This window comes from Cryphonectria parasitica (genome assembly GCF_011745365.1).
Source record: "Cryphonectria parasitica EP155 unplaced genomic scaffold M406scaffold_4, whole genome shotgun sequence".
Taxonomy (NCBI): domain Eukaryota; kingdom Fungi; phylum Ascomycota; class Sordariomycetes; order Diaporthales; family Cryphonectriaceae; genus Cryphonectria; species Cryphonectria parasitica.
This window is the reverse complement of record NW_024468912.1, coordinates 139,566-157,599: the sequence shown is the minus strand read 5'-3', so window position 1 is coordinate 157,599 and position 18,034 is coordinate 139,566. Positions and strand designations below refer to the sequence as shown.

The window sequence follows — 18,034 nt, the reverse complement described above, 5'->3', positions numbered from 1 at the left end:
ACATATCTTTGAATCATCTCATATCCCAATGTCCGCTCCTACACCGTAGCGGTAGACACTAGGCAGAAGATTGTGGTTTGAAAAGCAGTTCAAGAGGGCCTGTATAATAGGAGACACCGACTTTGCAGAGATCCATCCGGCTGGATTTATCGGGCGACGGGTGATATTCTCTTGGCTATGTGCAAGAAGACAGGCATAAAACCCTCCTCTCTTTAATATCTGTGTTCCTGTTCACGTAACAGTTACAGGTAAAGTCTTGACTTTTTGCCCTCTTCTTTTCTATGCTGTGACAAACCATATCTGTTTCTTTTCTATATAGTACGAAATCGCAAAGAAACCAAGAGAAAACAGAGTAAGACGAAAAAGAAAGAAAAAAGATGAGGGGGAGGGAAGGGCGGGGGGGGGGGGCGTCTATTGTTAAACAGCCACCTCTAGAATGGGCGTCACATAGGCACTCTTGGCGGCCACGTCGCCGGCCAGGGTAGCTAGGGAGGCGCTTTGCAGAATATTAAAGATGGGCATATCGGCGGCGGCTTTCAGCATGAGCATGTTCCTGAGCTCCACGGCAACGAGCGAGTCGACACCGAACGAGGCTGGCGGCTGTGTCATGTCAATGTCCCCGGTGGGGATCATGAAGATCTCAGCCAGCTTGGCGGCGATGGCGTCGCCCACCAGCCGCTCTGCCTCGACAGGGGAGTCAGCCTCCTGCAGCCGTGTCGAGAGCGGCTTTGCACTAGCATCCGACTCGTCCTGCTGCTGTGTCTGGCCTCGTGCCCCGGTCGGCTGGCGGTACCGTAGAGGCATGAAACGGGCTTCACGGCCCATGGGCGACTTGTTTGTCGCGTCCCAATGCGGGCCCGGACCCGGGTTCAAGCCGTACAGAATCTGGGGCTGTTGGAAAGGCTCGAGGATGGCGATCCGAAGGGCCTGCATCACCAGCTCGTCGGACAAGCGCAGTGACTGGCCAGACTTGGCCAGCCTGTCTGTCACGGTCATGGCTTCATTGCCGACGTTGACGACCACGCCGAGGTCCAGCGACACGGCTGGCAGGCCTCGGGCAACGCGGAAGCGTGCCAGCGCATCCTCATAGGTCCCGCCGGCGGCGTAGCTCGACTGGCTGGCCCAGCCGAAGATGGCCGAGAGCGACGAGAGCATGACGAAGAAGTCGAGCGAGCCAGGCCGCGAGAAGTACGAGTGCAGGTTCCAGGTGGCCGCGACCTTGGGCCGGATGGTCGCCTGCCAGTCGTCTATCGTCATGTTCTCGAGGATCGAGTCCTGCAGGACCATGGCGCCCTGCACGATGCCGCGGATGGGCGGCAGCTGCTCATGGCTCTCGCACGTGCGAAGCGCCCTCGCCAGGTCGTCTCTGTCGGTGACATCGCAGCTGAGGGCCACCACCCGACACCCAGCCTCGCGAAGCCCGGCCACGAAGGAGGCGTTCTTCTGGACGTTGCCGGCACTCCGAGAGAGGACGATAATGTTCTTGGCACCGTGGGAAGCCATCCAGAACGCCGCCGACCGACCGATACCACCGACACCGCCGATGATCAGGTACGACGCGTCAGCCCTGAGCTTTGCCCTGGGCACGCGCGGGAGCACCTTGACCTGCTGGTCGGGCGAGGTCGACAGCACAACCTTGCCCATATGCTTTCCTGTCTGTAGGAGACGGAAGGCCTTGGCGATCTGGCCCATAGGGTAGACAGTAACAGGGTGGACAGGCCTGACGACGCCTTGGCCGGCGAGACGGGCCACCTCGCTGATGAGGCGGTAGCACTGGGCACGACGCTCACGGAACGTGCGAAGAACGTCTACAGATGTGTAGGATGCGACCCGTGAGAAGGTGGCCATGTCAAGGAGGCTGCTGCCCTCCAGATCCCGCTTGCCAATCTCCACCATGTGGCCAAAGGGCGCCAAAACATCGAAGCTGGCCTGCAGCAGCGGTCCTGCCAGCGAGTTGAGCACCATATCGACGCCGCGCCCACCTGTGGCGGCCAGAATGCCTGGCGCAAAGGAGTCGTTGCGGCTGTTGAAGATGCGCTCAGCCGGCAGGTTATACTCGCGCATCAGAAGCTCACGTTTCTCCTGGGAGCCGCACGTGGCGTAGACCTCGGCCCCAAGGTAGTCCTTTGCCAATATGATGGCTGCTTGGCCCACGCCTCCGGCGGCAGCGTGGATCAGGACTGACTGGCCGGGCTGGATGCGGGCCACGTTCACGAGGCACTCATAGGCGGTGCCAAAGACGATGGGGAGAGACGCCGCGTCCTCGAACGACATCCCCTCAGGCATGTGCGCCATAGCCTGCCAGCCGATGCGGGCTATGCTGGCAAAGGGCCCACGCAGGAAGCCAAAGACGCGATCGCCCACTGCAAAGCCCTGCGCGGCAGCCTCGCTGCCCAGGCGCGAGATGATGCCGGCGACCTCCACCCCCACTATGGTAAAACGGTTTTAGTATTAGTAAATATCCCTATTTGTCTTTCTCTCTTTTTTTTTTTGTTTTTTTTTGGAGGGGTGGATTTGCCAAGTTTACTTACTGACGCGCTCGCGTAGCTGGTCCAGAGCCACCATGACATCGCGAAAGTTGACGCCGTACGCGCGAGGGTCAATCTCAATGGTGTCGGCATCGGCGTAGTCCTCGTACGCCTCGTCATCGTCAAACACCAAGGAGTCTAGCATGCCCGGCATGCCAACGTGGAGGCGCAGCGGGCGGTCCTCCTGGTAGAGTGGCGCATCGGGAATCAGGTGCAGGTTCGCCCAGTCTGGAGTGTTAAGCGACAGCATCTTGTTGCGGCGCACGTCCTTGTAGATGCGCGGGACCATGAGGAGGCCGCTGCGCAGGGCCAGCTCGGTCTCCTCGGCGGTCAAGGACGAGGCAGCACCGACAGGGCTTCCCAGGCCCGTCTGCATGACGTGGGCGATGGTCGAGGCGTCTGACTGCGACCATGCGTTCTGCTCGGGGTCGAGGTCCAGCGTGAGGAACCTGCGGCCCACATATTCGTTGCGGATAACGCGGGCAAATCCGTTTACCAGGGCCATCTTGGGTTCTGTGCACTCGACGGCGCCTCCTCGTGTCACCCAAAGGAGGCCGCTGCAGGTTGTCGCCATCATCTTGATGCCCTCCAGGGCCGCAGCATCGAGGTCGACCAGCAGGGGCCGGTCAATCTCGCCGACAAATACGCAGAACTTGTCTCTGTACGACATCTCTGGAGACTCAAGTGTTTGCACGGCAGGAAGAGACCCTCCGGTGACGCCTGCGATGGATGCTCGCAGGAGCTGGAGCCACCTAGCCGGGAGCGGCGCCTTGTTGCTGGCGACGACGACGACGCCGCTGTTCTCTGGCAGCTCCAGCGGCGGCATGGGCACTGATGCCAACATGCTGCTGACCGAGTGCATGTCTTGGTCGGTTTCGTGGTCGCGGAGCTCGACGTCGATGCCGTTGAAGCCGGCACTCTTGAGCACCTCTTGCCATGACGACGTGGGCAGGGCAGGGCTGGAGTCGCGCTCAGGCTCCTCTCTGCCCAGCCACCAGCCAGGGAGCAGGCCACGTATGAACTGGACATCGACATGGTCCTGTGTCGTCTCCATGAGCAGGAGCTGGGCCCCAGGCTTCATCAGGCTGTAGACGTGAGCCATGGCGCGGGCGACGTTCTTGGCCGCGTACAGCGCCTGGCAGGCCACCACAACATCGTAGCTTGCCAGCTGGAAGCCCTGCGCCGCTGGGTCCTGGTCAATGTCGAGCTGGTCAAACTGTATCTCCAAGAATCTGCTCTGGGTTGCATGCTCGGCGCGTACGGCCTCGAAAGAGGTCGAGTCCACATCGGTAAAGTGCCAGCTGTCCACAAACGGGCCGCCCTCGCTGTCGGTTCCCAGCGCCTTGAGCGCGTGGCGTGTGGCTTCTCCAGCACCGGCACCGATCTGGAGGACTCGGGCGCGAGGGTTCTTGTGCACGACGGTGCGCAGCAGCTGGGTGAACTGCGCAAAGCCTGGGGCGGTCCTGAGGGCGTCAGAGCAGTACCTGGACAGCAGATTGTCCTGCGTCATGACCTCGAGCGGCGCCTGCTCGCCAGAGAGCAAAGGCACGAGCAACGGGCCCAGACGGCCAATGAGCTCGCCATCGACGCTCTGCGCCTCGGCCAGGGCGATATTCCTGTCCCGCACGAGCTGCGAGTCGCGCGTCCACGTGTCGCTGTCGGGCCCCAGACGGCATGATGCTGCGAGGCTGAGCACACTCCTCATCCAGTTGTAATACTTGACGTGATGTGGCTCGAGGTTGGCCACATTCTTGTCTGTGAGGGCCTGCACCGCGTCGTGGCAGAAGTAGACGCACATCCGCCGCAGACCCATCAGCACTGCCTTGTCCTTGGAGTCCATCGCACTGCATGGACTGAGCCTGGTCCTGGCGGCCTGCGACGCGCCAGGCAGGCTCATGGAGAGCTGGAGGTCGGGCGCCCACTCAATCTTGGTGGCCAGCTCCTTATCCCACTGTCCCTGCTGCTGCTGTTGCTGCTGCTGCTCCTGATCAGAGGCTGCGGCGCTGCGGCCCAGGGACTGGCACACAAGCCCTTGCACCTCCAGCACGGTCTGGCCCGCTCCAAGTCCCCCGTCGACAACAGAAATATCGGCCTGGATGCTCTGCGAGCTGACATGGCCCAGCCTGGCGTTGCAGGTGAAGACGTGCCCAGCAGCAGTGGGCATGGCAGCCGAGACCCAGAGGTTCTGAATCGACCGCGGCACCTTGGCAGCATCGTCGTTGGCGCCGGCCGAGGGCAGTGCTGCGTACGTCGAGACAATGACAGAATCCAGCGTGGTCGGGTGAAGCACGTGCCTGCTCTGGGCCTGCTGGGTGTCGCAATCGGCAACGCCAATGGTGGTCACGCCGAGCCGGACCCCGTCCCTGGCGCTGCCGTCCTGCACAATGCTCTTGGTGTTCTGGAACGAGGGCCCGTGGTTCAGGCCGAGCCGGCGTAGGCTGGCCCACATATCTTGAGGGTCGATGCGCCGTATAAAGGCCGAGCTGCCCAAGGCGTTCGGCGTCGTTTTGTGGCCTGGCACTGTGAGGTCGGCCATGATCAACCCCCTAGCATGTTGCGTCCAGCGGCTTTCCGCCGTCACAGACGAGATCTCAAACTCTTTCCAGCCACGAGCGCCAATCACCTTGTCACTGACAGACCGGAGCACCGTCTGCACCTCGATGCCGTCAGCACTGCTCGGGACCACCAGCGCCTGGTGTATCTCGACCTGACGCAGCTTATAACCCGCCGGCGCCTGCTGGTCTGATGCCGCAAGCTGCTGTTTTATCGCCTCGATGGCCAAGCATACAAAACCAGCACCCGGGTACAGGATGGCGCCTTGTATGACATGATCCTCCAGCCAGCGGTTCTCCGAGACGCGCACTCTCTGCCTCCATGTGGCTGCGTCGGGGTTGGCCCCCGGAACCGGCATGCCGAGCAGGTGGTGCGGCTCTTGATTCCGCTGTCGGTAGGCCGTGTGGATGCGGGCCTCGGCCCAGTGCCTGATGGTGTGGTTCCATGGGTACGTAGGCAGGTCGGTCAGGACGCTTGGTTTGGCTTCCAGGCCCTGCCCAGGCGGGGTTACGCTCCGCTGATCCAAATTGATGACCTGATAGCCTTTGCGGATGAGGCTGGCAGCCATGGTGAGCATGCATGCCCGAGCATTTTCCTCGCGCCTGAGACAGCCTGTGTACGGCACGTCCAAGCCTTCAAACTCAGGCAGCGAGAGGATCTCCTTGATGGGCCCACCCAGCGCCGTGTGTGGTCCGACCTCGAGGACTAGATCGATGTTACTACGACTCGATGACCCGTCCAAGCCACCGAGGACCATGTCGGTAAAGGCGCTGACGAACTGCACAGGCTGGAGCAGGCTGCCGACCCAGTGGTCCGGGTCAGCGAGCTGCTTGGAGTGCGTAACGCGGCCGCCCGTGACTGGCGATGAGAATATGGCCTCGAGTCTCTTGTTGGCGTCCTCACCCTGCGGCGCCAGAGCCGCACCGAGGGCTTTTCTGTAGGGCTCCGCAATAGGCATCATGTGGTGAGAATGGTAGCCCGTGTCAACCTTGAGACGGCGCGCAAACACACCATTCTTGGCGGCCTCGTCCAGGACTTGCTGCACCGCGGCCTCGTCGCCAGCGATAGTGACGCTGTTGGGGCTGTTGATGCACGCCACCACTGCCTTGCCGTTGGCAGGCGTTAGATTGTCCAGGTAGGACGTGGCACTGTCCTTTCCAACGCCGACAGCCGCCATGGCGCCCTTGGGCCCCTCGCTCCTCAGGCTCATGTCGGCAGCAAGGGCAGCACGGTAGTAGCCGGCAGCCATGGCCTGGCGCGCACTCAGTGCCCCAACCGCGTATGCGGCTGCTATCTCGCCTGACGAGTGCGACGTCACGGCGGCTGGCTCGACCCCCCACGTCTTGAGCAGGCGCACCAGTGCGATCTGGACAGCTACACAGATGGGGATGCTGAGCGCCGTGGTGTTGACCCGCGTCGTAGCCGCGTCGCGCATCAGCTCCTCAACCAAGGACCACTCGGCGCCGAACTCTTCAAGGTAGCCTTGGGCCTCATCGAGCGACGCCCGGAAGACGGCATACGTGCTGATGAGCTCCCGTGCCATGCCGTACCACTGAGCTCCCTGGCCGGTGAAGACCATGCCGATGCGAGGCGGCCTTGATTCTAGGCGCACCGGCTTGAACTGTGGCGCTTCCAGGCTCTCGATGGCCAGGTGGAGGTCCGAGCCTGAGTACGGCACCACGTGAGCCGACACCCATCCCGAGGGGAACCGTGTGCGGCGGGAGTTGAGGGTGAAGCTCAGGTCTCGCATCAGCCCGGCTGGGTCTGGGGTGCTGCGGTGTTCCTCCAGGTATTCCTTGACGCCCGAGACCATGCGCTGGCAGGCCTGCTCGTCGCGGCCGTAGAATACGAGCACCTCGCTGTCCTCTTCATCCTGGCTGCTCTGGTCCTCCTGTTCGGTGTGGCCATTAGTATGGCCATTGGTGTGGCCATTGGTGTGGCCATTGGTGTGGCCGCTGGTATGGCCGTTGGCATTGTTTGTTCGTGATGGGCTGGGAAGAAAAGATTTGGCATCCTCGAGGATAACATGGCTGTTGGTCCCTCCGCTGTTTCCCACGTCGAGGAGTTAGTAACCTACAAATCTGGGAAAAAGGTGATAGTTGTCATGGATATTCTACTGACAAGCCAAAGTTGTTGATGGAAGCACGGCGTGCCTCATCCTCCGCTGCCGGCCACGGCTCCAGCTCGGTAGCCACCTGTAGCCCCCACTCTTGGAACCGCATTTCGGGGTTGGGTTTCTTATAGTTGATGCTGGGCGGGATCTGGCCCTTCTCCAGGGCCAGCACCACCTTGATTACAGCCGCCAGACCAGAGGCCGCCTCGGTATGGCCAATATTTGTCTTGACCGACCCGATAAGCAGCGGCTGGGTTCTTCCTGTAACATGGGGCCCAAACACCGCCGCGATGGACCGCGCCTCGATGGGGTCGCCGGTGGGCGTCCCGGTCCCGTGTGCCTCAAAGTATTGTGTGCCTCTTGGGTCGAGTCCTGCGCGTCGGTAGCACTCGCGCGCGAGCTCGATCTGTGCTGACTGCGACGGCAGCGTGATCGTGTCGGTTTTGCCGTCCTGGTTCAGATACGTCTCGCGAATGACGGCTCGCACTGGGTCGCCTTCCTTGAGAGCATCTCTGTCGCACGCCATCTTCTTGTTAGGTTTTTTTTTGCAAAGGCCCCAAATATGTGGACGTGGAGGAAGGGAAAGGAGGGAGGGAGAGAATAAAGGAAAGAGAAACACCACCATACCTGAGACGTTTGAGAACAAGAGTCCCAACGCCCTCGCCACGACCATACCCGTTTGCACGTGAGTCAAATGTATACGAGATACCGTCAGGCGAGACCATGCCCATGGACGAAAAGGTCTTGAATTGGTCTGGGGACAACATGAGGTTGCACCCGCTCACGACCGCCATGTCGGCCTCGCCTGCTCGGAGGCCTAGTACTGCCTGGTGCAGCGCCACAATGCCGCCCGAGCAGCCCGTGTCGAGCGTGACTGTTGTAACATCATGAGTCTTTTTGAACAAGAATGAAGAAGAAAAGAAAAATTTATGAGCCGATACAATACTTACAGCTGGTACCGCGGAGGTCAAAAAAGTGCGAGATTCGGTTCGCTGACATGGCCGCCGGCGTGCCGATGTGCAGGAAGCGCGGTAGGTTATCCTCGTCACGGATAAGGCCGTCATGATAGTCGTGGGTAAAGACAGCAGTATAGCAGGACGTCCTGGAGCCGGCCACTTGGGCGAGTGAAAGACCGGCGTTCTCGAGCGCTTCGTAGGTCGACTCGAGCTGCATACGGTACTGCGGGTCGACAGCCGCCGCCAGGTTGCCCGAGTAGCTGAAGAAGGCGGCGTCAAAGCATCCCACGTCCTCCTGCAGAAAATGCGCGCCCTTGACGCTGGTCGTGCTCAGCTTGTCTTGGTCCGGATGGTACGCGCCCTTGGCGTTCCATCGCGAGAGCGGAGGCTCGGACCAGGCGTTGCGCCCCTCGGCCATCATCTTCCAGAAGCCTTGGGCGTTGTTCGCGTCGCCTGCAAACTTGCAGCTCAGCCCGATTATGGCGATGGGCTCCGTGACCGCTTCTTCGGCACCCGAGGGGCCATGGCCGTTGGTGGTGCTTCCCATAGTGCGTGGATAGAACTAGAAAACCACACAGGGCTAAAACGGGAGGCTTTTTTTTTTTTTTAAAAAAAAAAAAAAGGATACAACAAAAAAGAGCAAAAGGCAGCGAGACAAGGCTGAGGTTGGGGTCCGTTTGGGCAAGAAAGCCAGGCTGTCATATATTTCAGCTTCTTTATATGCTGAACAATGAATGTCTTGAAAACCTAGGATATAGAAGCCTCGATAGGATCGTGAAGTCACCGCTATAGGCTTAGAGAGCAGTACTTTAATCTACTTGGCTTGGGCATGCCCCGCTCTGCTTGTATTACCAAATCTGGCCTTTGAAAACCCCGTGGCTTCGTTCACTCTTCGAGAACGAAGTAGCCCCTTTGAGGTCGCTCTATATACATGAGGTAAGAGTTTCGGCCTTGAACTCCTTGTTCTTTGTCTTGTTTGGCACACCCGGAGAACACCAGGGGGAAGTGGCGGCCCGCCTGCACGGAGGAGACTCTTGAGAACTTCAAGGTCCGGGTCCGGGTTCCGCTTCATCAGCCCCTGAGGCGGACACGGGGAGCACTAGTCGTATTGTACCCCTGCCTAGGTTTGGTTCTTTTTGTTCCCTATTTGAAAAGGAATCAGATAAGAAAATAGGAGATCTTAAAAACTCCTGGAAAAAAAAAACTCCGGCTTACTCCGTAAGGATCTATGCAGGAGTGGAAGCCAGAACAGAAGGATTGACGCTACAAGTAAACCAGCTCCAACTTTTCGCTTCCTCGCTGGTAGATTGGACAAGACTCTGAGCTAACGTGTGAGGAAGATTTTCAGACTACCTACGTTAATATATGTAGAAAACCTATGTTGGCTCCGAGCCCAAGCTGCACTTTAGCCTCCGAGGATTTGCAGTAATATAACAAGCATTGCAAAGTATATCAAGAGGGTCTATGCTAATAAAAGCAGTATATCACTAGATTTAGTATTATTACTATCACCGATTAACAAAGTGTTTTATAGGTCCAGTTATAGTTCAAGCATGGTAAGCTTCACTACGTGGTTCTTCAGAGACGGGGTCTGGTGCGAGGTTTGTGGCGTAGAGATAAGCTATGTTGCTCGGGAAAATTCAGTATTGACTACCAACCTCTCAACTTCGCAACTATCTCTCAGGTGGGTCTTTTTTGAATACAAGAATGCCTAGTATATAAGTTTATGCCATTAATCCTAGTGACTCGCTTCTCTATCCCCCACGTTACATGACTGTGTAATTATCCACTCATGCCTTAACATCATAAAGCCGGCGGAAAGCATTATCAATCTCGCGAAGATAGTATGTGCCTTTGACAATGCTATCGATTGTGCCGGCCGGGTTGAAGTTCTTTTGCAGGTGTGCACGCTCCCGCAAATGGCACATCTGTTTTTCCAAGATTGAAGAAAAGCAATTAGAAAAAATAATAGTTTCTGTATGAAGGTCTGTACCAGTTCAATGGGTGCAACACTCACCTTATCATATGTCTCGGGCGCAACGACTTGTCTCTCCTCAAGCCTTCTCACCAAGTCCAAGTTGGCCCTGATATCCTCGGTATCCCCTACTACCTTTATACTGAACAAGGAACTGGCCAGGCCGCTCCCGTAGCTGAACATGCCGATGCGTTTCCCTTGCAGGTCCTGGCTGTCAACCAGCGACAGCAATCCACATAGTGCCGAGTACAGACTGGCTGAGTACATGTTTCCGCACTGAGTGGGAACAAAGGTCGCTGGTTGGACCCGCTGTGTGAAATGTTTCTTGCTGAGAAGCAGGAATTCTTTTTCTACTCGCTTGTCTGCCAGGCCTCCCGCCGAGGCCAGCGTACCGAGCTCGGGCGGTATATCCTTGAAGAAGGTGTTGTCCGGATCCTTCTGGAAATCGTTGTAGAAGAGGCGGGCGTACGACTTTGCAACCGTCTTGCAGGTGGGTGCGTGGAAGCACATGTAGTCAAACCCAAGGGCGCGGGTGTGCGGGCTTCCGTTGTGGACTTTGTGAGACCCGTTGATGCCCGAACGCATAGGAGAGTGTGCGTTAGTAGTCGAGTGTCCATTGGTGATCTTATGACCCTCGTCTCTGAGGCTCGCCTCACGTTCGAGATATGCCTCGTAGCACTTATCCACCGCCTCAGCGTAGCACTGCAGCGAGAGTTGTCCGTCGACATGCGGATACTCACTCGTCAAATCTGGCTTGTAGAAGTCGTATGAATGGCGCATGTAGGTGCCTCTCAGCCCAGGGTCCAAGACTAGAGGCGCATCCGCACCGACCAACATAGCCACGCAGCCCGCTCCGCCGGTCGGCCGAGCATTTCCTTTGCCATAGAGTGCAATGTCGCCCGCCACGACGATGGCATCCCGGCCGTCCCATGCCGAGGCTTCAACCCAGTTGACAGCATTGAAGAGAGAATTAGTGCCTCCATAGCAAGCATTTACGGTGTCGACTCCCTCAATGTTTGGGTTGGAGTCCTCGAACAGCTGCATGAGGACCGACTTGACCGATTTAGACTTGTCAAGCAATGTTTCTGTGCCGACTTCAAGCCGGCCAATGGATTTTGGGTTGACGCTGTATTTGCGCATGAGGGACGCAACGGCCGTCAAGGCTATCGAGTAGATATCTTGATGTGTGGTGCAGACACGTGTCAGCTTGTTCAGGTTTGCGTTTCACGCAGACCATCGAGTCCAACTCACCCTCCCTATCGTCACAGAAGCTCATCTTGGTTTGGCCCAAGCCGATGGTGTACTTTCCCTCAGAGACTCCATCAAACTTCTCGAGTTCTTTCTGTTCAACACACTGCAAAAGCGTTACTACACCATGGCCCCTTCTTTAGCCCCGGAACCAGGGACATACCTGGCTGGGAAAATACAGCTCTACGGCCTTAATGCCAATGTTTTGAGGTCGTGTCATTGAGGCCATTTGTTAGAGAAGAATCACAGCACGTTGTATTTGCAAGGTCAGTCTCGCCACCAGGAGCGGGAACAGAGACACCTGGAAAGCTTTCAACCTAGACACTATGAACATTCACCGACTCACTGTAAAAGTTCGCCATCATGTATATACGACTTTTTTTCCCTCTCTCTGATTCTTGACACGGCAATCGTTCGGCCCTTTGTTTCTCTGCCTCTATGCCGGACTTTGCGGACTCTCGACTCGGACTTCAGTTCCCGCAGGCGGAGTAAAGTTCATTTTTCTTTTCCCTCTCGGTACTCCAGACTGCTTCCGTGTGCTGCATTCGCCGAATCTGAGTGAAGCATGAATTGTTAGAACTGAGAATATCACCTCGTCCGCAGTGTTTGTCTTGCTTCTGCATAGTGCCGTCAACTTGTTTGCACAACGGCAAATGAGAATGGACAAACCGAGCACTATACACTTCTCTCCATTCCTCACTGATGGCACCGACACCGCCAACTCAAAATCGGGCATCAAATCTAACGGCTTCCACAAGGAGCCGATAGCCGGCCCAAACTGTGCCAAGTTGTCCCAAAAGACTACGAACGGCGTCAACAGGAACAGCAACAAAGATGCTGCCGGGTTCCCACCAGTGTTATCCACGCCAATCGACTTGGAGAACACAAACATCCTGGACACTATCCTAGTCGGCCAAGTAGAGGCACCACACACAGGGACCATCAAAATCATCCAGCTACGGCGGCCACAGACCAAGAACGCCCTCTCGCGACAGATGGTGCGCGAGCTGGGCAGCGAGATCGAGGAGATCCATCGACAGACAAATGACAGCAGTGCCAGCAGCACGAGGGCGCTCATCCTCGCCAGCGCTGTCGACAATGTCTTTTGCAGCGGCGCAGACCTCAAGGAACGCGCCACCATGTCCCTGCCCGAGACAAAGGCCTTCCTCTCCTCCCTGCGAAGCCTCCTGTACCGGCTGTCGACGCTGCCCGTTCCCACTGTCGCCTGCGTGTCGGGCGTGGCGCTTGGCGGCGGTTTCGAGCTCGCACTGGCGTGCCACCTCCGCGTCTTCGCGCGCAACGCCGCCGTCGGCCTGCCCGAAACGCGCCTCGCCATCATCCCCGGCGCCGGAGGCACCTACCGCCTGCCCCAGATTGTCGGCACGTCGCGCGCCCTGGATATGATTCTGACCGGGCGACGCGTCTACGCCGACGAGGCCCACACAATGGGCTTGTGTAACCGTCTGGTACCGGCAGCAGACCGGGAAGCTGGCTCAAGTCTCGAGAGTGAGACCCAGCGGCTGGAGTCGCTAGACGCTGGCATTGCCCTGGCAAACCAGGTCGCCGCGGGCGGGCCTGCTGCCGTGCGCGCTGCGCTTGGTGTCCTGCACGGAGCGCACGATGCGCTGGAAAACGCGGCTTATGAAGTTGTTCTTAGCACCCAAGACCGGAATGAAGCTTTGCAAGCGTTCTTGGAGAAGCGTGGGCCCGTGTTTCAGGGGCGATAAAGGCCGATATGTTTGGATTATTAGCTTTTGTTCATTCACATCATTGCTAAAGTCTTATTTACACTTTCTTTCTTTCCTTTTATTTTTTCTTGCTTCTTAAAAGTCTCTAGCTAAAAGGTGTTCCATCTAAATCAAACTCAGCTGTAAAGTCATCGAGTCACGCCCAAAGATTAAGAAGAAGAAAACCCAAGCCAGAAAATAACCACCAAATAGACGCACATCTTCTGAGGTAAACAGCCAGAGTAGTGAAATGCAATATGAGCCAGATAATAGAACGATATGGTCAAATCTAAATCCATGACTATACGTCTAAAACAGGATCAGGGTTCTAAAATATGCAGTAATACATCTCTTTAGCTCTCAAGTCAAAGTGCATCAAATCCAAGTCAAGAATACTCTCCCAATTTCTTCTCATACCCCTTCCTAGCCTGATCTACCATTGCATTCACATCATAGTCCCAGATCTTCCTCGTCCGTGTCTCGAACTCGGCCTTAAACTTGGCCTTATCCCGGCCGGCCGGCGCATAGCGGAACTCATACATCTCGCCGATCTCGCGCGAGCTATGCACGAGCCACTGACTACGGCTCATGCGCACTTCGCTGTACGCCCGCAGCGCGGCCTCCAACCGGCGCGGCCGTCCCTCAAGCGGGCTAGATTGGACGCATGCCAGCAGTTCGGCCAGGACGAGAGCGTCCTCTGCGCCCATGGTGGTGCCGGAGCCATGAAAGGGACTGCTTGCGTGGGCAGCGTCACCGGCGATGCACACGCGGCCCTTGGCGTACGTCGGGGCTGGGTGGTCGTACATGTCGAAGATGGCATACTTGCTGATCTGCTCTGGCAAGAGCGCGACCAGCTCGCGAATGTGCGGGCCCCAGCCCTCCAACGCCTTCAGCGCCTCGTCGCGCGAGCTGGGGACGACGCTGCTGCGATCAAAGGGCCACTCATTGTCGTCGTGGACGAATAGGAACATGTGGTAGACATTGTTCATCTTGCATTTTTGTCAGCTTCCTCTCTCCTGTGTTAATGTATGGGGGGTTCAGGAGGGGGTTCAGGTCTGGAATGGTGAATGCACTCACCGGCAACGGGTACGACACCATATGGGCACCGGGCCCGGAATGGAAGCTCCCGCGGCCGGCCTTGGAGGGCCCAAATGCGGCAGCTGCACCATCGAGAGGCAAGAAGGCGCCGTAGACCGTCTTGTGGGCATATCTGGCCTTGGATGCAGGATGATCTCCGAGGAGCGACCTGCGCGTAGAAGAGTGGACTCCGTCACAGCCGAGGACTTGGTTCCGAAACATCGAACGTTAAAACACACGGCAATCATAACGAGTTACATGGCAGGGGAGTAAACAGACCGACGTCAGTATTGGCCGTAGTCCCGTCGGCAAAGCTCAGCACGACCTTGTCGTCACCGTCTGCCAACCGATCAGTGAAGCCTACGAGCTGCTTCTTGAAATGCACCACGCCTCCGGCATCAGGCAGTTCATTCACCATCTCCAAAAGAAGTTGCGACCGCAAGCAAGCGACGAAAGCCAGATTATCGTACGACTCAAACATGAGCCCCGTCTCGGGGTTCTCAGCGGCCTCCTTGGTGCGAGGCCCAAAGCCATCCCAGAATTGGGAGTTCAGGTCTGTGTCCTTGACCCCCACCCGCATCAGGGCTTCAAGAACCCTGGGGTCCAACCGCTGCAGACTTTGGCGCGCCACGGCAGTGAAAGCAAAGGCAGCCCCTGTATCGGGCCAGTCGGCGGCGCGCTCGTAGATTGTCACCCGCATCCCGCGGCGCAGGAGGCCGAGGGCCACCATGACGCCGATGATGCCTCCGCCCACCACCGCGACGTCTAGAGAAGGCTTGGCCATGGCTTCTGCCGGATTTGGTTCGTCCATAGCTAACCGAGCCCGAAACACACAGCTGTTTGGGCTCAGGCTACTCAAGCGCACCGTTCGTCAGCTTTTTGAAGCTTTTTGGACTTGAACCAGAACTATCTACTCCTGGTGTTGTCGAACCACCCTGCCTCCACACATTCTCGAAATGAGAGTAGTTTTTAAAAAGTCCGCTCCTACGGAGATGTTGTAATAAATGACTTATGCCGAAGGGCGTTCTTATTCCTACAATCTACGAGCCGAAATGCCATAGTTCTATTTACGATGTCTAACGCTATCTGGCCGGCTGTCGTGACACATCCAACAGTTACAGATCAAGAGACGGGTTACACGGAACAGTTGTCCTCGTGCAGCTGTTTCTGACTATAATCGGGGATTATTAAGTATGCCGATGATCCCGTCCGAAGAGCTGGGAATAGTTATAAATCTTTTGTGTCTTACCAATACATAGATTATTGTATATAGCTCTCGAATGGTTAATCCACGTGTTCATTTCTTCTCCACTCAAATAGCACCTAAGTGTCAAAGGCAGTCAACTCACTTGCAACGCAATCCTCAGGCTTCATTTCCTTGTTATCGGTATTACACTTGCCTATCCCTCTCGCCAACATGAGGTTTTGGCTTACTCCGTTTTCTCCGGTTTATGGCCGTGCTTATTAGCATACTATAATCATCTTCTAACCCGGCTGGAAACGCTGTAAGGAGAGCCTTTTCCTACTGCGATCATATTTCGCCTGAATGAACAGCATCCAGTATAAGCTCCGGTTTGTGCCGGAGTTTGGTGTTCCGGAAGGATTGTGCGGCAGGCTGCGGTAAGCCTAGGCTCACTAATTTATGAAAAGGATCATGCCCGTATGCGGCACATAAGTCGTTCTAATCACTCAACCCGCCGTTACATAGGAGTCTGAAGCAGGCTGGATGTCAATGCAACATTGTGTTCAGAATTGACACGTCTAGTTGCCCAATCCGATAGAATGGAATCACTCCGCCTGCAAGGTGACCAATCGACAAAGGGGCCTGCAGCTGCTGCGCCAGCCTGGGCCTAAGTATCCGAGAGAAGTACCACAAGAGTGCATAGCTCGATTAGCCGTTATCCCCCTACGGTCGTGTGACCAAGAGCGAGATCCGCGCACCGGTTCCTCCTTGAGCATGGAAAGAAAATGGTCCATGCGCAAAAGGCTATACGACCAAAAGATTTTAATTACATCAGGTCGCTTCATACCAAACTACGCTCTCGGTACTCTTGGTTGATAGACCATGTCGCACACAAGTGAAGTAAGTAGTATTGTTGGCAGGATCTGCATTCATGTGGGTAAAGGTTGGTAGTGGCAGAGCTTAGATGGGTGTTTCCTTACAAATTCCTTGTATCTATTCAAGTACTTGAGTAGGTAGCTGCGTTCTTCCGAGATAACAGAACGCCCAGGTCTATAAACAATGTACAGCAAAAGGCCGGGAAATCTGAAACCTGGTGAAGGGCCCTGGGGTCAAGTGGCTGGAGTGGCCTGAATAGCTGTTTTCCCCGCCTGAGAAATGCCCCCTTGTTCAAAGCCCCAGCCTGGCCGAGCCGTTTACATATTAAGAGGGGGTATTTATTCCAACGTGCTTGTATATCAGCCAGTTTATCGATTGGTTTTACGGAATTTTTGCTTCAGCTTTTATTTAGTACTTTTTTGCTATTTGAGCATTGAATTTATCCTAACTTGGTACTAACATAGTGCTAACAAGATAAATAGATCAATATTCAATCGATTCTATTAGCGCGATTTGACGTAGGGAAAACATTATCCATGACAATGAAAAGCAGAGTAGTTTTCTCAATGAATCAAAGAACTGCTGGGATAATATTGAATTGTGTTTTTAAGTCAGTTGATATCAGTCAACGTAGACTAACCTTTTCTCTCTTTAGTCACGGTTCTTATTCGGTTAGATTTTGTGTCATGGATCCTGTATCCTGGCTGAGGGACCAAAAGACCAATGGCATCATATGCATGTGGGTGGACTTATTTGACCAAAGACCTTTCATATCTTTACTCTGGCTACAGGTATCCAGCGGCTGACACAGACTACTAGTAGTGCGGAGCCTGCGTGTGACAACTCGTGTCCTTACTGGAGGAACGGCGACCATTTCCGGCGATTGATCCGACGTGCTCCGATTCCTTGCGGCGTCAAGTCTAAAGGATACATAAGTCTCTGACGCTGACGTTGACACCAGGACTGTGAGTAATGTGGGAATTATCATGTCGATAGGGCGTATATCGTCTGGTGCAGCTTATCAATAGGCCTGGTGTTGCGGCGCATAAAGAGATGACGCGGGTCACGTCTGATTCCACTTGCTCACAGCTGGGTCGTACTCGTCCTGCTCCACATTTCCTGCTACTGTACTTCCTTTGTTTGTCTTGCAAAATGACCGAGAAAGGCAGTCGGCAGCAGCCCGGATTTGCCTGCGAGGAGTGCCGGAGGCGCAAGGCCCGGTGCGACCGGGTACGGCCGACCTGCGGCCTTTGCATGGAAACAGGGAGGGTGTGCGTCATTCGCGACAAAATAGCACAGAGAGGCCCGAAGAAAGGCCAGCTCAATGCGATGCGGTTACAGATTGGTTTGTCAATCTTAGCTTTACCACCCCAAGTAGCACCGTGTCTCTCATGTAGTACTGGGGGCTCAGTGGACATGTCTCATTTGTCCGCACCATGCCCGACTATTTAGAAGCCTTACCAACGACTATTTGATCGCAGCAAACCTGCAGTGGCAGCTGAACCAGCAGCTCACCCAGCTGGGCTACGAGGAAGCGGATGTCGCATCATCCGAGCCAGATCATGATATGGAACGGGCGGCCCCCCAACGAGTCGTCGAGACCGAGCATGGAGATCCGAGCTTCAACGGCGTCAACGACTCTGCAGTAGCAGATATGGATCTCTCTATCGCCAACTACACTTCGCCGACAGCAATGAAACGCGGCTCGTTGACTGCGGCGATGTCTTCCTCGGCAGCAGCTTCGGAAACCTCATCTTTGAACCTCGGCTGGGTAGACTGGACACCGGACTCTAGCGCG

The 18,034-nt window shown here is 56.1% G+C and overlaps 4 protein-coding genes across 4 annotated transcripts; 1 reads left to right on the top strand and 3 right to left on the bottom strand.

Moving 5' to 3' along the window:
- Positions 1–417: 417 nt before the first annotated feature.
- M406DRAFT_256885 (uncharacterized protein) lies at positions 418–8,697 on the bottom strand (the record flags this gene model as incomplete). The annotated part of the gene is made up of 6 exons (XM_040917132.1): positions 418–2,429; positions 2,532–7,126; positions 7,203–7,706; positions 7,822–8,068; positions 8,145–8,296; positions 8,375–8,697. The coding sequence occupies 6 exons, from the start codon at positions 8,695–8,697 to the stop codon at positions 418–420; spliced, it is 7,833 nt and encodes a 2,610-aa protein (XP_040776247.1).
- Positions 8,698–9,940: 1,243 nt separating this feature from the next.
- M406DRAFT_60074 (uncharacterized protein) lies at positions 9,941–11,593 on the bottom strand (the record flags this gene model as incomplete). The annotated part of the gene is made up of 5 exons (XM_040924667.1): positions 9,941–10,078; positions 10,168–10,679; positions 10,758–11,303; positions 11,377–11,479; positions 11,537–11,593. The coding sequence occupies 5 exons, from the start codon at positions 11,591–11,593 to the stop codon at positions 9,941–9,943; spliced, it is 1,356 nt and encodes a 451-aa protein (XP_040776246.1).
- Positions 11,594–12,032: 439 nt separating this feature from the next.
- Positions 12,033–13,100, top strand: M406DRAFT_257600 (ClpP/crotonase; the record flags this gene model as incomplete). The annotated part of the gene is made up of 1 exon (XM_040917182.1): positions 12,033–13,100. The coding sequence occupies one exon, from the start codon at positions 12,033–12,035 to the stop codon at positions 13,098–13,100; it is 1,068 nt and encodes a 355-aa protein (XP_040776245.1).
- Positions 13,101–13,486: 386 nt separating this feature from the next.
- M406DRAFT_256762 (FAD/NAD(P)-binding domain-containing protein) lies at positions 13,487–14,961 on the bottom strand (the record flags this gene model as incomplete). The annotated part of the gene is made up of 3 exons (XM_040917121.1): positions 13,487–14,089; positions 14,178–14,383; positions 14,457–14,961. 3 exons carry the CDS (start codon positions 14,959–14,961, stop codon positions 13,487–13,489), a joined length of 1,314 nt encoding a protein of 437 aa, XP_040776244.1.
- Positions 14,962–18,034: the final 3,073 nt, after the last annotated feature.